The sequence below is a fragment of the Hermetia illucens genome, chromosome 1 (assembly GCF_905115235.1).
Source record: "Hermetia illucens chromosome 1, iHerIll2.2.curated.20191125, whole genome shotgun sequence".
NCBI lineage: Eukaryota > Metazoa > Arthropoda > Insecta > Diptera > Stratiomyidae > Hermetia > Hermetia illucens.
In genome coordinates this window covers 31,556,085-31,579,423 of record NC_051849.1, presented here as the reverse complement: position 1 = coordinate 31,579,423, position 23,339 = coordinate 31,556,085, and the positions used below count along the sequence as shown (strand labels likewise).

The following is a 23,339-nucleotide window of genomic DNA, read 5'->3' as shown; positions in this document are numbered from 1 at the left end:
TTTTGCTCGGTATCGCAGTTCGAGCACGCCAATCATCACTCGCAGACGTTCCTTTGAGATGTGGCCGATGACCAATGCTCATTGATATTATCAGGTGAATTACTCAGTATATTTGCCATTCAATCAGCCAGATAGCTGTCGAGCGACAGCTGGACCATACAAGCGGTCGCAGCACTCCAACTCTGTGAGAAATGACGGACACAACACGCAAGCGAACGTAAGCAACCATCAGATGATGATACCTTTCTAAGCCGATGACGTTCCGATGCCAATGTTACTCACATCGAAGAGACAACTCATAAATCTACTGCTGACCGCAATTTGCTCGATCTGATTGTTCAAATGGTGTCGGTCAGTTGAAACTCAACTGACCTTAGGGCAAGCTCTGTTCTATAAAAATGGATGTGCCACCAGCGGGCTGCAGAAATCCACAAACCTTCCATGGCGGCTACGGCCGTGTTTCACCATCACAAGCCCTAACAAATTGTTGTCAGAGCCCGCTTTGGCATTCAGATCACTCATCAGAAAGAGTAAATAGCAGCGGATAGGTCACCCATTAAGGAAGGGCGCAAGGGTGCTGCGGAGCTTATAGAAGTAGTCAACTCATATACTCTTTTCGTTCTCTTTGTCTTCTGGGAGATTTTCTAATGCGTCCTTATAGAATGTAATTCAAGACATAAATAGGCAAATCTTAAATTTTGATTTCTAATTCGTTAAATTTGCGGAATTCATCGTTTAGTTGTATCCGTTTTTCTTTCGGAACGAAATATTGTCTGCGGTTTTCCTTAACTTAATACCTTTGTCTCATTTGCCGTTTATATTATTTTTGCAGCATTTTTTTCGTCCCTGTTTACAGTTTGATCGTGCAGGCTCGCGCTTAAAAGATTTTTTGCTTCGACAGTTCTACATAGCTGGTTATGCCGTTTTGACTCGATTCGGGATATTACTCCCGAAATTACTTGCTTTTAATATGTGGATGTGATTATCAAATTACTGCTGTAGGCAAATTATGTGAACATCAATTCGTAACCATCACCATCACCATCATTTTACATCACAGAAGCTAGGACCCCATGTAGACCCGCAATGAGACATCTCCTTGCTAATTTTTGCGTTGAAGTTTGGAATGATCTACGGTTTGAGGGGAATATCAAGATGTCGTGAGAGGATTGGCTTGGTCGCTGCCGCCGTCGGTGTTGGGAAACAGGCTTCAGCTTCCTCTACGATTTTCCGAGAAGCTTGTCCTTCTCCTCCATTGTTCTATGCCATGCAATTTTAGGGTGTTCTAGTGGGGAGACGTAGGCTATGAAATAAGTCAGTATAGAGGCAGTAAAAAGCTTTAAACGACGAGTTCTTGTGTGGATATTAGTACCAATGAGTTTGACAAATGTCGGAAAAACTATAAATGGAGTTGTTTATCATCTTCATATTAGTCGAAAAAACTACGGTCACGTAAAATGTATGGACGGGAGGAAGGTTCTCAAAGACTTCCAAAAGGAAGACTGCAAATACGATGATGATTAACCTATGAAATAGATGGCAGGATTCGATTGGAGGACATAACGAACGACTGGATATTCAAATGTAATCTATAAGCAGAACTTCTATACCGTAGTAAAATTTAACAATCCGGGGAACTGCTTTAGTTTCACTAACGCTGTAGTCAACTCAATACATATTCTATAAATCGTAGCAGATCATATCAAAAAATATCAATACTCCCGAATAAATCACTACGTAAATGTAGGTAATTTCCAATATTAACCTAGATTATTATATAGTGTAAAATTAAAGCATGAAAATATAATTACTTAAAATATTCTAAAGCTGCCGACTGAAATTTCATGGAAGAAATCGTTTCGTTGTCTAATAATAAAGTTGTAGTCACTGTTGAGTTCACCCCTGCCAAACCGGTTTCATTACTAATCGTTACATTTTGATTGATATGCTGGAATCCAAACTGTAATAAATAATAATCGTTTTAATAGACATTTTAAATCGATTTTTCCAATTATTTCAGGTTTCTAATTACAGGTTTGCAGTCATCCGTATTCCATGAGTTAGTGCACGATGTCCATGGCAGAACGCTTGTAAATGATGCAAAGAAGAACCGCAGTGACCACGCGATGATAACATTGTAATAAAAATCGACATAGAACGCAATAAGAACAACAGCATAACCAATTCCTAAAGTGAAAATTGTATTGAGATAATAGGGAAATTTATGGAAAAGCAAAGTACAAAAGTTGGACTCTTACCTTTGAACAATGGCACTAGTCGGCCCCAACAGGTAATCGCACCTTTTCGATTATGCTGACCCAGGGCCAACTCCATATAGAAAAGGGGTATCCCACCCACTAGGAGCATTACACAGTATGGTACCAAGAAAGCGCCTGAAATATACAAAGGACAAATATTCATGAAAAATACAATAGATACATATCCATATAAAATAACTCTGATTTTAGTCAGAAAATAATCTTATAACCTTATAATTATAATTATTAGTAGAACATGCGTACAGTATCCGATATCCCTGGGCACATTAGCCACAACAGACCGGTAGCGTTGAGTCCCAACCTGATGACGAGAGCAGGGTCACTGGGGAGTCTCAGGTTCTCCCTATATACCAGATCTGCGGGACTTGCACCAAATTCTTCGCAATTGGCCAAGAAGAACGAGTAGTATTACCTGCGACCAAGAAGGATCGTCTTGGACCATTATAGTAGCCTTCAGCGTCCTATTCCCCATTCCCATTCGATTGCGAGTGGTACGCGATTGTCTGGTGGCGGTTATGACTGAGGAGGTTGCGAATTCTGAGAAAAGGGAGGATTTCACACTGTACACCAAATCATGAAATCCATTCTCGACAAAGGGCCTCTGCACAAGATTGTGCAGAAATTGCTTTCATAGTTATCTCCTCAGGCCACCGCGTGCACCTATCGATGACTGTGAGGCAATACCTGAAACCGTGCGAGTCTCTCAAAGGGCCAATGATGTCGAGGTGACTTGTGTGGAAACGCTTGGTGGACCGAAGGATACCTCCTATCTCTTTCCTCGCATGCTTTGCAGTTTTCCACTTTTGGCATGCGACGCACTGTCTGTCACAAGAATTAATGTCCATATTCATGGGCGGCCAGAAATACTTCGTAGTGACTAATTGATAGACGAACAAACCAACAACATCAAACCGAGACGAACCAACCAACAACATCAAACCGCACTGGTCAAACAGGAAGAAGAAGGATAGAAGAATACAACTTTGAGACCGTTCGAGAGAAGAATCCTCCGAAGAATTTTTGGCCCCCTACATGAGGATGGACGATTCCGTAGCCTACGCAATGAAGAAATCCGGTTGTGGATAAAATCCGGCTCAATAGGTTACGGTGGGCGGGTCACTTAATCCGTATGGATGAGGATGATCCAGCCCGGAAAGTCTATAAGGGCAATATCTATGGTAGAAAAAGAAGACGAGGCAGACCCTGCCTAAGATGGAGCGATGGCGTAGGTCAGGACGCCAGACAGCTTTTAGGGATATCGAATTAGTGGACCTCGGCGCAAAACCGGGATGTCTGGAGTTCCTTATTAAGGCAGGGCTAGACCGGATAATCGGTTGTTGCGCCGTTGATGATGATGATGATGACTAACCGATTCGTCATCTAAATGCCTGGGTGCGCCAGATAGCGAATGGCATGACATATTTCCTTTCGGATGTCGGCCGGAATGTATGGCCTGCATCTCGCAGTATATACTGGATGCTACCTAAATGTGTATTTGAAATTGGTCCTCAAGCTTGAAGAACTGCGTTGTGCTTCTGCGCCTCGGCGATTGCCGGAAAATCGAGACGGTGTCGGGGATCTTTACCTCTGAATGTCTGAAGTGAACTTGCTGATAAAACTTAAGTGCCGAAGTTGGCGAGGGGACGCTTTGTCGGGCTTTTACTTCAAAGCAAAAGTAATTGGCTTATGGTCCGTGACTAATGTGAACGGCCTGCCTTCAAGGGAATACCGCAATTATTTATTTGCGAGGTGTACGTCGAGTAACTCACGATCGTAGGTGCTATAGTTCCGTTGAGCGGGATTCAGCTGCTTGGAGAAGAAACTCAACGGCTGCCAGATTTGATTAACTTTTCGGTGAAGAGCAGCAGCTTAAAAGGGGCTGGGGAGAAGTATAATAGATTCTTTATAAATGCGACTTTAATATTTCACGCAAATATCAATTATTCTCGTTAATTATGACGTCTGCATCTTATTTGCATGGGTTTAGAAGCTAATTTTGAACTGTTATAACTTTGGCGTCAATTGCAAGATGATTGATGATTGAACAGATATCGGAATGCGACATATTTAGAGGGCTAGTTAGCATCTAAGCGTAACTTCAAGATTTTTTTTTTTTAATTTTTGGGTTGGATAGTTTCCGAAAATGAATCCTGTCTCACTTTAAGTGTGTACATGTTAACTCCTTACTCCTGCACTTTGCAATACACGTCAACGCTAATCTCAGATTCGGAAATTACTAATTGTGACCTTTCGTTTGGTATCTCACATGACTATATTCGATGAAAAAAAATCTACATCCCTGTTTACATGTATGGGTCGCCCTTTAAGCTGCACGTAAATTTATGTCACTCAATGTATGCGTGGGATTTCATAGTTCCCATATATCCACTCAATTTCGTTCGTACCGATTTAGCTGTTTTAGAGAAAAGTCCGTGTGACAGACATCCAGAGGACGGTTTGCCACGTGCCAAGATAGGAGAGATATACATCTATAACTGTTACGCAGTATCGAACCACATATTAGAGGAATTCACGTCATTGCTGGAGAAACTATCTAACTAATGCAAGTCGCCAAAATCCCAAAGAAATAGCCGGCGACTTCAACGCATGGGCAGAAGAATGAAGTAGCAGAAAAACCAACGCAAGAGGACAAATATTGCTGGGGACATTCTCGCGCTTGAACGTAGTACTTGCCAACTCTGAGGGAGCCAGCACTTTTCGGAGCGCAGAATTTCAATCGGCGGTTAACCTCACCTTCGCCAGCAATACTCTAATCAGAGACCCAGAAATGTTCAAGGACGTACTCCTGGAAGATACATTGCTCCTGGTGGAATTCAGAAATTTAGGAATGCCGAAAAAAGTGCCTCAAATATAGGGGATGCTCCCAGCGCAGAAGAAACCGACCTGCAATACCAAAATGTGAGGAAAAATTGCAAGTAGCTATCCGGACATTTCAAGCGGATATGTACTGAAGCTAACTCTGACCGATGGGGTGGCGCATACAGGTTAGTGATGTCATCACTAAAAGGCAAGCGCTCCCCACCGATTACTTCTCTAGAGTTGTTGCAAAATATAGTGAGCACCCGGATGTGAACTATACAAGTCTTCCAGCAACACATTTAAATCCCGACAAAGTTCCAGTAGTAGTAAATGAGGAGGTCATAGACGCGGCAAAAAAACTGACCGAAAAAAAGTCTCCAGGGCCGGATGGAATTTCTAAGTACCATCATTAGTGGCGCAACAACCGGTATCCGGTCTAGGCCTGTCTTAATAACAAACTCCAGAAATCCCGGTTTTGCACCGAGGTCCACTAATTCGATATCCCTAAAAGCTGTCCGGCGTCCTAACTTACGCCATCGCTCCATCTTAGGCAGGGTCTGCCTCGTCTTCTTTTTCTACCATAGATATTGCCCTTATAGACTTTCCGGGTGGGATCATCCTCATCCATACGGATTAAGTGACCCGCCCACCGTTACCTATTGAGCCGGATTTTATCCACAACCTCTAATATAGCCCTGAAAGTAGCCGCCAGGATTGCGCCAAGTATGTTTGCCCAAGTTTCCACGGCATGCCTTAGGGAAAGATAATTCCCCGGGCAATGGAAGCTACAAGAGCTCATACTGATTTCGAAGATAGGTAAACCATTGAGTGACCCCTCCTCATATAGACCGATATGTCTGGTCAATACCAGTGGTAAACTATTTGAGGGAGTAATATACAACAGACTGCTCGCTGTTGCGGAAAAGGAAGCAAGCCTATCCGACAACCAATTCGGATTTCGTGAGGCGAAATCAACTGTCGACGCAACTTGCATGGTGACTGGTTTGGTTCAGGCTGCAATTCAAGAAGAAAAATGCCGCGCAAATGAAGCAATATGGGAGATTAATTTCTGGTTGAGAATTTCCGGCCTTGCACATGCTGAACATAAAACAGAAGTAGTTCTCATCAGCAAAGTGAAGAAAGAACACAACCGTGAAAATCAAAGTTGGCGAACAACCAATTTACTCCCAACCATCGCTCAAATATTTGGGAGTAATGATTGACAGAAGGCTCAACTTTAAAAGACATATTGAGTGCGCCGCAACTAAAGCGTCTTCCATCGCTGCAACGATCTCTGGGATACTACCGCACATTGGTGGGCCAATACAAAGTCGACGTCTTCTGCTTTCTGGAATAGTCAGCTCCATGCTACTCTACGGAACTCCGGTTTGGGCAACTATTCTGGATAACAAAGTAAACTGCAGAAAATTGGGAATAACGTATCGGCTAAACGCACTCCGGGCGTGCAGTGCGTATCGGACAAAATCAGGAGAACCAGCATATGTACTAGAAGGGATGCTCCCCATGGACATGTTGGCCAATGAAGGCCGACGACTTTACAACCAAATATCTGTAGCCGGGGAGTCTAGCGTATTTCGACGGCAGCTGGCATTGTGGGAATCTATCGAAGAGTGGCAAAAGAGATGGGACGAGTCACAAACTGGTCGTTGGACATACCGCATCATTCCAGCTATTCGGATATGGTTTGAACGTTGCTATGGGTAATTAAACTACGAGTTAACGCAATTCTTGCTTATTAACATCTATTTGGTAACGAGGAGTCACCATGCTGCCCAAGATGTGGTAACGTGGCTGAGAATGCGGAGCATGTCATATTTGATTCCACCCAGGTCTACCGCGCACCCAACAAGAATGGAAGCGATTACATACAGACGCTTAACACCCGAAAATATTGTGGAGTCAACGGATGCTTTGAACCAGGTTGTAAAGGAACTACACGCTATTCACCACCAGCTTAGACAGGAAAAGCTTCGACGAAAACTAGGAAGGGAGAGAACCATAACGAGGCGTAGTTAGAAGCTGATCCAGCCCCGCGACGCAATATTTTATAGGAGTTCCATGGGGAGAATGGAATGAGAAGGAGATGGTGGCGATGCCATCATGAAGGTCGAGATCATAAGACGATCTTGGTGAGCTAGTCAGCAAAGTGCCCAAACAGACATCCGAATCGATTGGAAAGAATTCCCGAAGATTTGCCCACTAAGGATCGGGATCATGGAAGCAAGGAACGTTGTCACAGCAATCATGATCGTCAAGTTCATGATCGAGAACGCGATAAAATCGAACATGGTGAAAAGCGTGGTCGTGAAGATCAGGAAAGGGAGCAAGACAGAAAGCAACATGAAAGGTAATTAAAACGAGCATCACGGGACGAAAAGGAACGTAAGAAGGAAAAGAAGCGTGAACATGAGAATGAGCAAGAGATGTCTCGAGAAAAGAAGCGAGATTCGTCAGACGATGAAAAGAAGGATAAGAAGACAAACGAAGGAAGGAAAGAAGCGTAAGAAAAAGCAAGACAAGGGTGCAGATCGTAAAAAGAACAAGAAGGACAAAAAGGAACGGAAGCAGCGGGGGAGGAAACGCAATAAGGAAAAAGACAAAGAATGCGATACTATCAACAAGGAAGAGAAACGAGAAAACAAAGAGGAGAAAAGTTTTGAATCGATTGAACCATAACCTCAGCCACAGCCTAAACTTCGATTGCAAGATGAGCACCGCGATGCTTTACCAGATGAGCAGTTGTTCAACCCCCTACGGAAAAAAGAATGGAAGAAAATCTAAACAACAGTTGCAGCATGAAAGCGAATTGCTTGAATTGTGCAGGGATATTCGTCAAGATGAAGAAATTAAATATAATTACCAGAATTGTATGGCCGATACAGGTGGAATCAGAAAACGCAGCCCCTAAATCAAGAGCACAAGAAGCCTAGTCTTCCCGATTTTAAAAGTTGCGATTCAGTTCTTGACATTCATGCAAATTTGGACTTTGATCCCGACCTTGACGAAATGGAAGTGACTGAACAAAAGAAGGAGAGTAACCCTTATGCCTCGATTATGCCAGAACTCTGAAAATGGGAGCGAGATGATGAGCAAAGAAGAATTCAACCCACTAAACCCCTTAGATGCATCCAATAAAAAGGCTGATAAAGCGGCAACAAAAGTTTCGAAAGGAACAGAAAATGCTATCTTTACCAGGGCGATTAATGCCATTCGTCCCATGGAAATTAAGAAAATCAGCGTGGAGCGACAAAAAGTATATTCAAATGACCCAGTTCCGTCTGTGATTAGTCGAATCGGCAATTGGGCACTTTTCAAATTACAATGCCTGCCAATAATAATTCGGAACGTTCCCCTGAAATTAAACCTGAAAAACAAATATTACTTGTATGTACATATGCTCATTATATTCATGAACACGGACGCGGCTATTAAATTTCAGGCATTGTCACTAAATGTATCGAAATCACTAGTTCCCATTTAATCAAAAAGTTCACTCCTCGTTTGCTTCTAAGCATTCCTCAATGCATAATAGTATCTATTGGAACACATGTTTTTTTTATAATCACAGACAATATACAAGTTCCAACGATAAAACCATTCCAGAAATTCAATCCATATTTAACATATAATTCCTTGCCTTGGCTCTATAATTTTCTATTCAGTTGCGCCTGCATAATTATTTTCCGCTGGCACAGAGTGATTCTTACAAAATAGCTTAACTAAATTACAAGAGACAAAAATGGAGCAGCTAGATGCTTTCCCTTCGTATCATGTCATTTGTAACAAAGGACTTGGGAAATCCTCCAAATTTCCTATTGCATGTGCGGTGAAAAATTGGGTAATAATAGAGTATGAGTTTTCACGCGGTTTTCAAATACCGTCCTCAAGGTTTCAATATTCAGTAAAAAATATCTAGACACTTTGAAAATTTCTTTTACAATTCTTGCTCTATCCGCGGGGTTTGATTTAATATATCTTATGCGTAGACACCTACAATGACCTTTCTGTAGGCTATTATCCTAGGAACCATTTTTTCTCGCTATTCGAATTTAACTGATGCACGACCATCTGAAATAAATGCTTTAATAAAACGCTTGTAGGAACATCTTCCTTCAAATGTCAACTGCACAGATTTCTTTCAAATGACCAAAGATCAAAAATGTCACAATGGTGAAAGCCTATTTCCTATTCATAAGTGAATTGTCTTCCCCGAACGAGACAAAGGAAACGAGAAAAGTTTTCACACCATCATCCGCCTCGGATAAGTTCTATAAGTTTTCAAAAGGATTCCGGTGGGGTCTAGGCCTTCATTGATATACAATTGGCTGCAATTGAGGCATACGTATATGAGTGAAATGAATGGAAATGATGAATGAAAGAAAACAGATATGTTAGAAGATATAGTATGTGTGCATGTCTATTCAGCATTTTTTGAAACCGTTTAGCTTTCTTGGGTATTTTGCTTCTCTAGCTTACATCGAACCATTGGAATCTAAAGCTTAAAGAATTGAAAACAAGTAACTCAGAAAACGATATAAATTTTCGTCAAGCCATAGCTTAAATACTAGTCTCTGAACTATTCCACACTCCACGTCCTTTTTCTTCTTCGCAACGGTTCAATTCTGAGACTTCCTCTCCCTTATATTTGTCTCAAATAATCCCTTCGAATCTTTCATCTAATTTGTGTTATTACTTTTAGTTTATCCTCGTTAATTTTGGGCCAATTTTCAGTTGCGTCGTTAAATAAATCCAACTGCGTTACCGCATAAGGAGAGAAGCTCCGTCAGTTTTTTAAGATATAACTATGGCCAAACTTGACTTATTTCCGGGTGACTTAGTAGTTAGAATATTAATGAATTCTACCATGGCTGGATGTTGGAATAAGTACCTGAGTCAAACCAGAGTAATAATCGACTATGAGCCTGTTCAGTGTATGATGGTCATTATTGGGCAATACTGCCAAGTAGAACTGCTACAACCAAGGCGAGCACTGATTCCAACTTAATATGTAACTTCACAGGACCTAAATCCTCAACCTTATGTAAAATTAGCGAGAACATAAATTATAGCTACCTAATTCAGATCTCCTGCTATAACTGAAGCTCCTACCTATCAAACCGTTCTTGTAGCGTTTCTTTTTCTAGCTACTCATCCTGTTCCTTTTCTCTTTCCGCTGGTTTCCCCCAAAGCTCTGTACTTGGTCCCTTACAATTTCTATTTTTTATTAATAACATACTCTCTATCCTTACCTGCCCGTGTTTGCTTTATTCTACTAACTTTCTTCTACCTCAGATGTTCATGAAGGGCGGCTTTTGGGGTTCCCAACCCACTTTGCCATCCTCAGACCATAATACTGGAGGATGCCCCTTTAAGGAGGCTCATCCCATGTGAAGGCGGTTTTTTCTTTTGGAATTTTTGGTAAAGAACTGGACAAAGCTACAAATGCGAATTTTTCACCATATATTTACTAATATCTTGAACATGCATAGTAATTTTTCTAGCTAGATAGCATAGTTCGTTATTGAAATGTAGATCAACTTATACACCCATCTGTTTTTCTGCTGCCACGCTAGGCGGCGCTGTGATCATCTTAAAGAAAAAATTCAAATGGCATTTTAACGTGCGAACTTAACCACAGTCCGCAAACTAGGATTATTAGAAAATATTGAAAGACAAATTTTTGGTGCCTTGTTAAACTTTTTTTGTAAATTTTGATGTTTTTTTCGAGACTCCTTTAATGAATAAAAAACTATCGAATGGATCGCAATTATCCTAGTTTGCGGACCGTGGAAACATATTCTGAATAAGTCGTGAACATTTCAAAGAATTTCGTTGGATTGATTTTGGGCTATGGTGGCAGCCGATTTTCAACATGCAGTTTCGAGAAAAACGCATTTAAAGAGTAGAATGCGATTTTCAACCATAAAGTCTTAACTGACCATTAATCTGCTATACCCATTCCATAAACCTTAGGTTTCTTGAAGAAGCACATGTAAAGCCTTGGCTTCAATTCTAATGATTTTAGCGAAGTCATTCGAACGTAATTCGGCCGATAAATATGCGCTTTATTACGCCGATCGCCGTAAACCTGGCATGTGACATTTAGCCTGTCTAGCACTGTAATTTCTGAACGACTCCAAATATCCAAAAATCACTTTGTCCATATATTCTACACTATATCTAGATAGAATTGATGCCAAAAAAAATCGATTCTTCGGATCCGACACACGGGATGACCCCCTTAGGGTTCGCTGATTAGAGAAAAGGAAGGGAAGAGAGACTGTTCAAATCAAAGATTTAGTTCCGAATCATAACACTATCTTTCAATGCCCAGACAAAAGGATAAAATACAAGAAAAATTTAAGAAAATAATAATTTTTAAGAAAATTAATGAAAGAACAAACTACAAATAAAAGAAAAAGGATTGTACACATAAATATGTGAATTTCATCAAAAGAAACAGAAAAGTGATAACTTTGAAAAAACAAGAGTTATTTGAGTCCCAAGTCACTGTTTCAGAGAAATACCCAGCCTGATTAAAATAAAGATTTGTTCATATAATACTAAATCAAATTCATTACTTGTCGTATTGAAAAATACATTGGATTGGTCGGTATTTTAGACTACGATCTTATTACCGGGTTTTCATTTCGCATACTCCAACGGCTTAACAATGAGCTGGAATGCTGATGATAAGTCAATCATTTGGCTTAAAACGTTATATTCATGAGAGGTTGACATGAACTTGTCGAGCAGCGTGATATTCAGTTTGTTTGATTCGCCCTGAGTATAGATGCATACCATTCATCTGGTAAGAATCTGGTAATCCTAACCCCATCGCCTAGCTGATGATCAAACAAGCACCTGCCCCACACGACTGCGAATCATAGAAGACTATCCCAATTCGCACCCTCTTTGGCATAAATCCACTTACGAGCGCGTCAGTCAGCAACCTTGAAACTGTCTTCCTTTAAGTAATCAAACTCCGCTCTTCTCCTTCAGCCAATTCACTCCTAGAGCATTATACTGAGGCACAGTTAATTACAAAAACTAACAAAAATATTCTTGATCACGACTCCTTTCTTTTCTTTTTTCCTGTACCGCGTGCCAAACTCAACCACTGACTCTATCTTTCCAAATTCATTTTCCCAAGGTCTCGATTCACCTTCGTCCGTTGTCCAATGGCTCCCCGCCAATTGTCACGCCCAGGCCCTTAACCTAAAATTCCCACTTTCCTACTTTGAACTTTTTTAAAATTTTATTTTGAACGGTCCTGCCTGAAACCGCCCTGATCATAACAAAAAAAAACCTCCACATAATCAATTTGTATTCGCACACATTGCACCTTAACCGGAAACAAGCGTAAGGAATGCATTTAATAATATGCAGCATGAGTATACCTATGTGAAAGCAACAGCAGAAAGGTTAATTATCGTTTTCGGAATATTGGAAAAATTTCCTATATTAAAATTTGGAAATAGTTAAATGGATTTTAGAATTTTATAAATAAAGTTATGAAGAAGAAAATAAAAATGTTCACCATAAAAATTAGGAAATTGCAACGAGTTCAAAATGTTGCACATACGCAAAGTCGCGCACACTACAGGGAAGCTGGGCCTGTTCGGGGAAAGACATTCGAAAAACTAAATCGTTACAGCCACTGCTACTGCTAGTCCAAAAACCTTTAGGAAAGGGAATCGAAAAGAAGATGCGACTTAGACTCTGAGGTCCTTCCTGTGAGCGGCGTCCATATCTCCGACCTTAAATTTATGGGTTCGAATTGCAAGTTGTAACCCTTCTCCTGTATCTCTCTTATTTGGACGATGCGCCTCTACTTTCCGCCCTGATAATAACAAGTTTATTCTGAAGGCAGACTCCCAGGACGTAGGTAGCTACACGCTTTGCCCATATACGACATGATAGAGAACATAAATCGAGTCATTAGTCGGCCGGAGAAATTTCTAAACTTCCTCACAGACCGATTGCTATTGCTTGCTTACTAACCCGATTCAAGTCAGGGAAGAGTCAATGCACATCTAGAGACCAACAACATTCTGTCCGCGGAGCAGAACGGTACCGAGTTGAATCAAGGAGTTGCAAAGAGCACTTTATTATCGACTCAGTAGTTTGCGCAAAGGCTTTCAACATTGTCCCGCACACCTGACTCATCGATACCAGCTTATCTCCGAGACAGCATTCTACAAGTAGCTAGGAATTCTGCAAGAACGCATGCTCAAGTTGGTGATCTGAAGGATGCTCTGCTTACTGAATTCGCGCGACGTGTGAAGCTGGTACTGAAATCACATCTCACGGGGAAGAATAAAATAAGCGCACTGGATGTATTCACCAGCCCTTCACTGGCTTATCGATTCGGAATATTGCCGTGGACGAAAACCGATCTGAGAAGCTTCCAACGACGGGTACGGACTACTATGTTCAAATTCCAAATGCATCACTCAAATTTAGCAATGCAACGGATGAACCTACCTCGTGAGGTCGGAGGCAGCGGTATAGTTGACATTATGGCATTACATCACCGCTAAGTCGTTTCGCTACGGCTTATTTCTATAGCAAGGAGTAGGCGAGTCCCTTGCATGCGGCTGTTTATAAGGTAGATTATGGGCTCCCTCCATTTAACTTGAAAAACCTATCTTTCAAGCCTGGGGTAAGGTGAGACCAAGAGCGGATCAATGAATAGAAATCGAAGGCAATGGAGGTGAATTGCCTTTGGCAACCATTTGTGTGCTGGAGAACTTTCGGCTAAGACGGTGTGACATTCAAGATGCATTGTCCAGGCTTATGAGAAGTTCAAAATGAAACAGTGGGTGGAGAACGACTAGTGCACAATATGTGATCCGGCGTTATAGACGTTGGACCATCTCATTTCTGGCGGCACTACTATGATGCCTGTGCAATACATGGACAGGCATAATACTGTATGTAAGGTAATTTCTCAAAACCTTGTATACAAGCATGGGCTGATCACACGAACATGTCCGGTTTACCGATATGAACCGCAGGCAGTACTTGATTGTTCTGCTTATAGCAGTATTGAGACCAGCAAGTTCTAATTGATTGCCACATATGTACCGCACAGCAAGCCGGAGTGATAATACTCGACAAGACGGGTCATTCTACGCATATTATTGAAGTTACTATCCCCCATAGTAGCACCATTGATTGGAAATACCTGGACAAGAAAGGGAACTATGAGCCACTGGCTAGGGAAATCAAGGAAATTCGGGGTTGCGAGAGGGTGGTACTTCCCCTACTGTCAGAAACAGGTATTGTACCTAAATCCCTGCCGACTTCCCTAGATGTCCTGAGACAATTACACAGTTTGATTCAAAATTTGCAGAAATACACCGTTCTGGAAATGTGTTCGTTCTTGCGAGCAGCTGTCGATGAATTTTCCTACTAACTTTTCACTGGTCACCACCATCAGTTCCCCTATACATTTTATAAGTATGTGGAATTGTCCGAACGTAAATATTTGATACTTAGTGCTAGTATTAGGAGAAATCCGACATCTGCGGAGATTGTGACAACTCGGATATAATGAGCTGTCAAACAAAGCAGCCCCCAGCATCCCGAGGCATACGCAGAAGCGTAAAAGAGCTTGCGACAGAACAATTTAAGAGAATTGCATTCAAGTGCGGGCGTACCTTCAGGGCCAATTTCGCCATTTTCTTTAGGTTTTGCGATAGCTCAGCTTTCTTTGTTGATCTTTGTCAATACGTATGGTTCTCTGGTCCTCCAGCAATTCCAATAAGTCATTACACATGACAGGAGATGATTGACCACCATGAATGAGGCTCAAATTTAATGGGCATCCAAATTGTGCCTGCCAGATGGTGGACAGTATCCACTAGAGTCCATGAAATCCAAAATTGCTTGAGACACATAATGTGGGAACGGCACTAGGTAAATTTCCAAAAATGTCGTCAAATTTACACACAATTTCCTGTGTTGAAGAACGAATTCAACGAAGACATGGTGAGAGTAACTAATAGCTGACACAATTCTTAATGGGAAATAGTGATTGCCAGAAGTACGTTGGCTAATAAACGGCCCTAAATGAAGTTGCATCTGTGAAAATTTGGAATGTGCCATGCTCTACTGTCCCCGGTTTAGGCATAATCTTCCTTGTGAAGTAAAGCTTAACGGAGACCCACGAAGGAGGAAAATCAGATAATTGAGGCGCTTTTAGTGTAATATCCTATATGTCATTTTCGGAAAGAAAAGTAAACACCTTGCATGTATGGAAAACCTATTTAAGTTCCTCGTAAAATCATACTATCAAAGACATCCGGGAAATTATCTATGACGGTACCTACGTGGAATTCTACTCCAATAATTGCAACCGGTTTCGAATAAATTACAAACAACTTCAACCTGGTAACTTCCTTGTGTCCCATACCTTATGTGGAAGGTGGGATGGGGTTCGTCAGCAGCTCTATTTAAACACAGGGGATCCCTCTCCAGACAACATTATCGAAGAGATGCTGAGGACTGCTGACAGGTGGAACCGTGTTGCCCATTACGTTCGGGCCCTTCTCGTTGCTTAGAAGATAGAACTCGACCGGTGGAGGAGCCGGATGGCAAGGGGTTCCTTGAACTGACAGTTCCCTTCCTCCTCTCCCCTCCCGTTGGTGAAAGGAATTCCCTGATTTGAAGGCTCCGCAAGGCGGGAGAGTTCGGGGACTAGCCCGAAGTAATGTGACAAACGTTTCCAGGCTAGCTCTCTGACGATGGGGAGGTGTTTAGTTGGTAGTTCGACGACGTACCGAATCGGGAGTCCAACACTGTGTGCGTAAATGCATTCACCTACCCTACCCCCAAAAAAGAAAAATACCTTAAAAGCGGATCTATAAATCGAGGATGCTCTATATGCTTTGGTCGAACACTTTATTTCCTACACCACATCAGTCATAACTTAACCAAATCACTTTCCATATTCCCTAACTAACTCAATCTAAAACTCTTATCCCTTCATCCCTACGTTTTGAATCATAAGTAAAAAGATTTTGCACTCATTCCACAGCCATCCGTTTCTTTATTGTTATATCATTCAACACTTACTTAAAATGCTCTCATGCACAGAGCTTAAGAGCCTTATGGGTGATATTCAACAAAGAATGAGAAAAGACGTCTAAGCCCCTTTCTGAATGAGCGCCGAATAGGGAAAGAAAACTGGAATGATATTCGACATCTTACAAGCTTTTATACTTTCCTCTATAAGTCAAGTGTTTGTCTCCTGGAGCCATAATGCAATAGTCGCTGGAAAAAGAAACTTACATACAAATCTGTCTAGTTTGGTCAGTCTACGAAGCAACATAATATTATCCTTACACATATGCATGTACATGTGTACAGTTGGGCAGAAAGAATGCTTCCTTCCGTGGAGCGTCTTTGGAATATTGATGAAATTCACACATTAATTCTCCCTTTTACCACTTAGTGATCCTTTCAAATCTCAATCGACCCCTAAAAAGTTTCAGAATGTACGACCACTAAAATTTCTATAACATTGAGCCTTATGTTGAAATCATGTCAAAGAATTAAGATTTACCGAAAGTGACATTGCATATGAGACAATCAACATCAAAAAAGTATCTGAATCTTTTTCCCAGATGTATCTTGTAGTGAATTTGTTATGAACCAAAATATAATTAGCAATCAAAGGAAGAAATTGAAACTAATCATATCTTTGCGAATTTGTCAAACTGGCATATGTACATGGATGGTCCGTTGTTTACCCCATAGATTCATTGATGCTCTTTAGATGTCTGGAAAATTCCTAGTATTTCCAAAATCACAAACACAAACTGTTTCCCAAAGTGCAGAATCCTGAAAACACCATCTCTCACAGTTGTAAGATTTCCACTTTCTCACCACATCCATTTTTCCACACTTTCCACCCGCAAGCAACTTATGAAGTCATATGCCCGAAAAATTATCCTTTTATTGTCATTTGAAGTTTCAACGCCATTTCTCTTCGTCTTATCAGCTTAAAAGGACTTTCCGTAACCTGTTGAGTTACATTTCAAATTTTTCTTCTCTCCTTTCCTTGATATGTTCCCTGGAACCAGAACAGTGGTTCGTTCGTATCTTCAACTCTAAAAAGGGAAGGAAATGTGTTGTAGTGCAGACCAGAGTTCCTTCGAGTATTGTGTCTGTAGATTGTATCCTGTTCAAAACTGTGCGAACATTGGGTACCATGAATCTGAAATGGTATTGAACTGGAACAGCAGGAGTCACGTGAACTGAATTTTTATAATAGAATGCAAGAAGGAGCGTAGCAAAAAATAGAGGTTAAAAGGAGTAAAATTCGCGCATTTCGAACGTTTTACACTTGTTGAAGGTAACCCTCTTACAATGAAATTAGCAACAAAGTAGAGACGCGCCGGAATCACTCAGATCTTGAGTGCTTTCAATTGTCCCATAAAAGGCAGTTAAACGGTGAATAGCGGAGCTAATCGTGAGGCTTTTATTTGAAAGAAAAGTTCAGATGACTATTTCTCTGTGATTTATATATGTAATGCACTGATAGACTTAATAAGGACATTCACCAATGGGAAAGTAGGGGTTAATATCGGAGAGTGCCAGTTACTTCTATCAAAATTTATGATATCGCAATATTCAGGAACGTTGCAAGTGTGTTCGTTGCTGGTGTCAGGTTAGCTGAGGATAAAGGACCCATTAATCATAGGAATATAAGCTCTGAATGTATATGTTCAGCGGCCGGAACCACAATCCATATACATCTTCCTGACTTTTACCTCAAATATCAATTAGGACGAATGAAAAGTTCCCCCGCCAACGATAGGTCACCAAGAATCAAATCAAGTCCTTTTTATCCGGACTGCAATGGCCAACTTGGAAATCTATGTATATATTGTACAATTTAAGACATTTAGCTAACAGAATCAACATCAATCAATGTTATAATTTTAGCGCAGATAAAGTAATAATAACATAAAATTCCCGGCCGCCACTTACAAGGACTGCAGTCTAATTCTGACTCCTTGAACTTCGCTACTATGTTCCTCCTGTCTTGGCATCATTATCATCATCACATCATATCAGAATAGTGTGTGTATATATGTAGGACGACGTTGGATGTATTCTTATGCCTTAGATGTTGAAATATCGAAGCAAATCTAATTTCTCGAAAATATTGCCGCCATCAATATATAATGACGTCACGTAATCAAATTTTCCAGTTTGAACAATGACTCCTCTTTGAGTCCATGTAAATTCAATTACACCAAGAGTTCCACAGTTTTTCCTTTTTTGATTTCACAGGAATGAAACGCAGTGAACGTATTGTGGAAAAAGAAGCTATACCCTGACTTTGGCCGCGGGACGTGAGAGGCGACTATCATTGTTTTGTCGACCGATATGAAAATCAAGTTTTCATTGATAGTAAAGTTTAACAATGTGGAAATAATGAGGTGATAGTGCAGCAGGATTATGGAGTTTTAAATGATGAACGGTCAGAGGATCAATTTCGACGGTAAAATTAAAACATGGAAAAGATATTTATTATGATTTATGAAAAAAGGACAAAATCTGCACCATTGTGGAACAATTTATATATAATATCATCGTGCCTCAAAAGAGCCTTACTTCGGAAGTGGATTTCCCTTCATCACACAGCCAAGATAAAAATGCTTTCATTTATAAGGTTTTGTGTAAAACAAAACCATATTAAAATCGGTTTACTGTCTGTCCTTTTTTTAAGAATTGATGCCAGGAATGAGCCTCTGAGCCCACCATGCATAGAGCATGATTGAGATCATCACCATAGCTATAACTAACCTAGAGGTATGCCGTGGCCCTCCCACGTTCAGCATCATCCTTGCCAGGACCATACTTGTAGTTGATGATTTGGCACAAACATACTGCACGTGTTGCTTATAGCTGAGCTTGTCAATCACCACCACCAAATATTTGATGGTCGGCTTGGAAATGATGATATGATTCCCGATTCTAATACAGGTGTAATTTCTCTTCCGGCACTTAGTGATGAGGACCGCTTCCATATTTTCCTTCGCAAGTGTCAGATTAGACCTCTCTACTCAACTTTTAACAGCACTGATTGTCTCGCTTGAGTATAACTCAGCATCTTTGAGATGCTTTGCGACAACAACCAGTGCTATGTCGTCAGCGAAACCCACCACTGTGGCTTCCTTCGGCATGGGAAGATTAAGTACATCGTTGTGCATGATGTTCCACAGTAATGAGCCTAATGTGGAGCCTTGCGGGACACCCGCGGAAACAACGTACTCCTTTGGTCCGTCATCGGTGTCATACCAGAGCCTCCTTTCAGTTAAATAACTATCGACGATAGAAGCTAGATAAGCGGAAATACCAACCTCCGCTAGGGATTTGGATATTAGATTCCAATTGGCTGAATTGAATGCATTTTTCACGTCCAAGGTTACTACCCCGCAACATTTGCTGGTACTACCCTCTCGTGGATTCCATCTTAGACCAAGCCAGTAACCAATTTGACGGCATTAATAGTTGATCTGGCTTTACGGAACCCATACTGCCGATCTGAAAGGCCGCCTTGGCTCTCAAGAACCGGGAGTAATCTTTTATAGATTACCCGCTCTAACATTTTCCCTACAGTGTCCAGTCATCTGCAGGTTTACCAAGCAGATGTACCAACTTCTGCCGCTTCTATGCCATTGGAATTTCACGGCAAACTTAAAGCTTTATTTGGTATTCCGTCCAGGCCCGGCGCTTTATTGTCTCCTATTCTACCGCAGATCCTCAACAGCTCGTCTTTGGTAACCGATGGAATGTGGAATCGCCGTCACATTCAGAGCTGACTGGAATGTGTCGATGCTCTCCTTTTGCTGGTAGAATAACCCTGGATGATTTTCAGCAAGAGGGTAGGATACGTGATCTGCGTAGATGAACGGCCTCTGAATCGTCCCATCACGATTCTATAAGCACTACTCCACGGGTTTGCGTCCGCTTCTAAGCAAAGCTTCTTAAAGCATTTCCTCTTGCTTTGCTGGATGGCGAGCTTGAGGGTTAGACATGGACGCTTCACATGCTTTGATGATGCATTGGGCCACATGGACGGCTCTTTCCGGAGAGGCGCCTGCTTTATCTCATCCAAAGCTTTTGCAGACCAGCCTGAAATCTTCCTTGGTTTCGGGCATGATGGGTATTTGCCCTGCGGCTCGACACATACCTCAAAGAAGATTGCCTGGTGACCGCTGTGGGTGTAGGGTTCGCTGACGCACCAAGACATACCACGCGCCAGCACAGGGCTAACAAAAGTCAGGTCTACAACCCAACCTGACCCCCCTTTCTGAAAAGTGTTTACAGCACCTTCGTTAGCCGAAACTATGTCCATATGCGCAAAAGCTTCTGATAAGCTACGCCCCTTGGCGTTTGATACTCTGCTATCCCACTCTAGGGCCCAAGCGTTGAAATCGCCAGCAATCACCTTTGGACTTCGTCCCCTTGCGTCGAGAACAAGATTATCAAGTATTTGCTCAATTTAAACAGTGTCAAACTTGATGGGGCGTAACCACTCTATACATATACACCGCCCATTCTCATCCACAAAAAGCCACTGGCTGCCTGACTTGTAGTACCTATCAACCTAGACCTAGACCTAGACCTATCGACCGCAAGCCCATATCGCCGCTCCACCAGTCGAATCTGTGGCCCACATGCCACCGTGACGGCTTCTATACGGTTCACTTCTTCTTCTTTTTCTTCAGCCTTTGTCCCGTTCACAAGCGGGGTCGGCTCGTCGTGATCGGCTTCGCCATTTGGCTCTATGATGAAGTTTATTTGAATAAACCTCATTTTCTCAGTGCAGTGAGCGCCTTCCTGAATTCCGGACATTTACCACTTTCGGCAATATGCCGGTTATCCTGTCCCTCTTTTACTTCGCACAATAAGCATTTTGGGTCCCTATTTCACTGCCTAGCAATGTGGCCTTTCTCCCCACACCTGCTGAATCAATCGGATAGATCAATGCTGCTGGTGCATACCTTCGTGAAGTGCCCAAACATGAGGCATTTAAAGCACCTCTTTAATGAAGTTTGTTTTTTAAACGGCAGACAACCCATCCAATCCTAACTTTTCTGGCCGCCAACAACATCTGCGCTGCCTACGCTGGTGCTCGTATTGTGGCCGTATAACTACCGCTATAGGCTTTTCGTAAACCCACAACAGACTCCTCGGTAAGTTCTTCAAAATTGAATTGCTCCTTCAGAGCAGTACAAATTTCTCCTTTTGATGTCACTTCATCGAGATCCTTACATTGTATGTAGATTTCAGGTTTTTGGGCACGCACTGCCGCATTCTCCCCAAGTGAGTTTTCGCTTCAGTGCGAAAGTCATCAGTTTTGCCTACGCAGGATCTTTTCAGCTCAAACTTAAGATCCCCTTTTGGGTTCTTCGGATTTTGTTCACATTTCCGCTAAGATCTGAGTATCTCCGCGTAGAACAGATTGCCCTTACTGAATATAACAATCGCATCTGGACGAGTTCGCCCTTTTTCTTTTCCTTTCGCTTTTTTGCTGGTGACATTAGTCCATCCATCGTTTTCGTTCGTCTTGAACTTCGCAATGCTGGTCGACTTTCCTAAATTCGCTATATGCTTTCCTCCTTCTGAACTATTTGTGCTGGTTTTCAGAATGTCCGGCCTGCCTTTTTTTCTCTTAGTCGCCTGCTGATTATTTAGAGGATCCCCTTCTTTTTCACGTACTCCTTCATTTCGCCGCGATTCGATGGTAGTACGGATAGGCGTCACTTAGGTCGCTTGCGACACTTTGGCACAGTGGGGTTCGGCGTATCCTTAATTCTCTTTTCCTCCATCAGCGGTCTATTATAGAGGACTCTAATAGCCCTCACCATATTCTTTACGGCTTCGTGCACGTTGTGCTTGTCCTTGATAAACTCGGACAGCTTAATTATTTTTGCCCCAAGCGGGGCGAAGGGTAATTTTTCCGGATCAGGACTCTGCTTTCTATAAGGGTTACTCCTTTTATACGCTCCTTCACTTTTGGTGTTTATTGACCTTGCCTGTACCTTATCTTTTACCGTCTTTGGCATTGGTGGAGATCTCGTAGTTGGCGAGCTTCTTTTGAATAGATCCATTTCTTTGTCCTGGCGTACCTGCTGTCGCGCACCTTGAAGATATGCGGTAGGTGTTATCACGGTTTTTATGGTCCAACCATCTGTCTTCAATTCATCTTTATTTGGTGTTGTTACCGGTGTTCTCGGTAAGGTCATACTTCGCTTGAACACCTCCTTCTGACTGTCTGTCTGTCCGTCACACGCATTTTTCTAGGAGACTATTATAACGATTGACACCAAATTTGATGGAAAAATAGGAACTGTGAACGCTCACGCATACAGTGAGTTACTTCCTTTTACATCGAATTTAAGGGGAGGTCACCATGCATGCAAAAGGCGGGTGTAAATATTTTTTACCAAATGTAGTCATGTGGGGTATCAAATGCAAGGTCTCGATTAGTACTTTCCGAAACCGGTCTTAGTTTTGACATTCCTTGGAAAGGAGGCGAGTGCGGAGGGTTGAAAGTGATAATTTCTTTCACGGACCCATTTTCAGGAACTAGCCAACCGGAAAACCTGAAAAAAACCAGCTGCCACTATATGGTGTCTGGGCTCCGAAATACTTTCCATACCGATATCTCTTCAAATAAAGTTAATAAAAGTGGATATGGACTTAGGATCTCTCACTTATCTTAAACAATAATAACGGTATATTACTATAATTTTTAGTTAGTGACTGCAAAACCCCCATTAAGTTCATCTTAGCACCACGAAAATTCTGCAATTGTAGTTATGTAGACTATAAGATAGAGCATAATCCTACCAACTTTGGTGGAAATTGCGCTATTCCTAACAAAGTTATAATAAGTTGTCGCTTCTTCGCAAATTCAAGACTATGATTGTCAATATCACCAGAAAGTGGATACTCTTACATAATATATAAAGACATTTGAGTGTGCATTTGCCCCATTAGTACGTAGCGCATAATATATGCATTATGTGCTACGTACTAATGGGGCAAATGCACACTCAAATGTCTTTATATAAGAAATACACAAAACCTTTCATACCTGAAGCGTCCAGCTTCCGGTTTCCCGACTTATTAATTTTTTCCCCAATCAATTCCAATTTCTGTTTAACATGCCCACAAGCATCAGATTCT

General features: G+C 41.6%; 1 protein-coding gene across 1 annotated transcript in view; it reads right to left on the bottom strand.

The window, feature by feature from the left end:
- The window catches only part of LOC119660014 (sodium-dependent dopamine transporter), a 56,569-nt gene that overhangs the window by 12,678 nt on the left and 20,552 nt on the right, over positions 1–23,339 (bottom strand). The window contains 3 exon segments of the mRNA XM_038068396.1: positions 1,812–1,960; positions 2,033–2,187; positions 2,259–2,393. Coding sequence (XP_037924324.1) covers positions 1,812–1,960; positions 2,033–2,187; positions 2,259–2,393 — 439 coding nt within the window.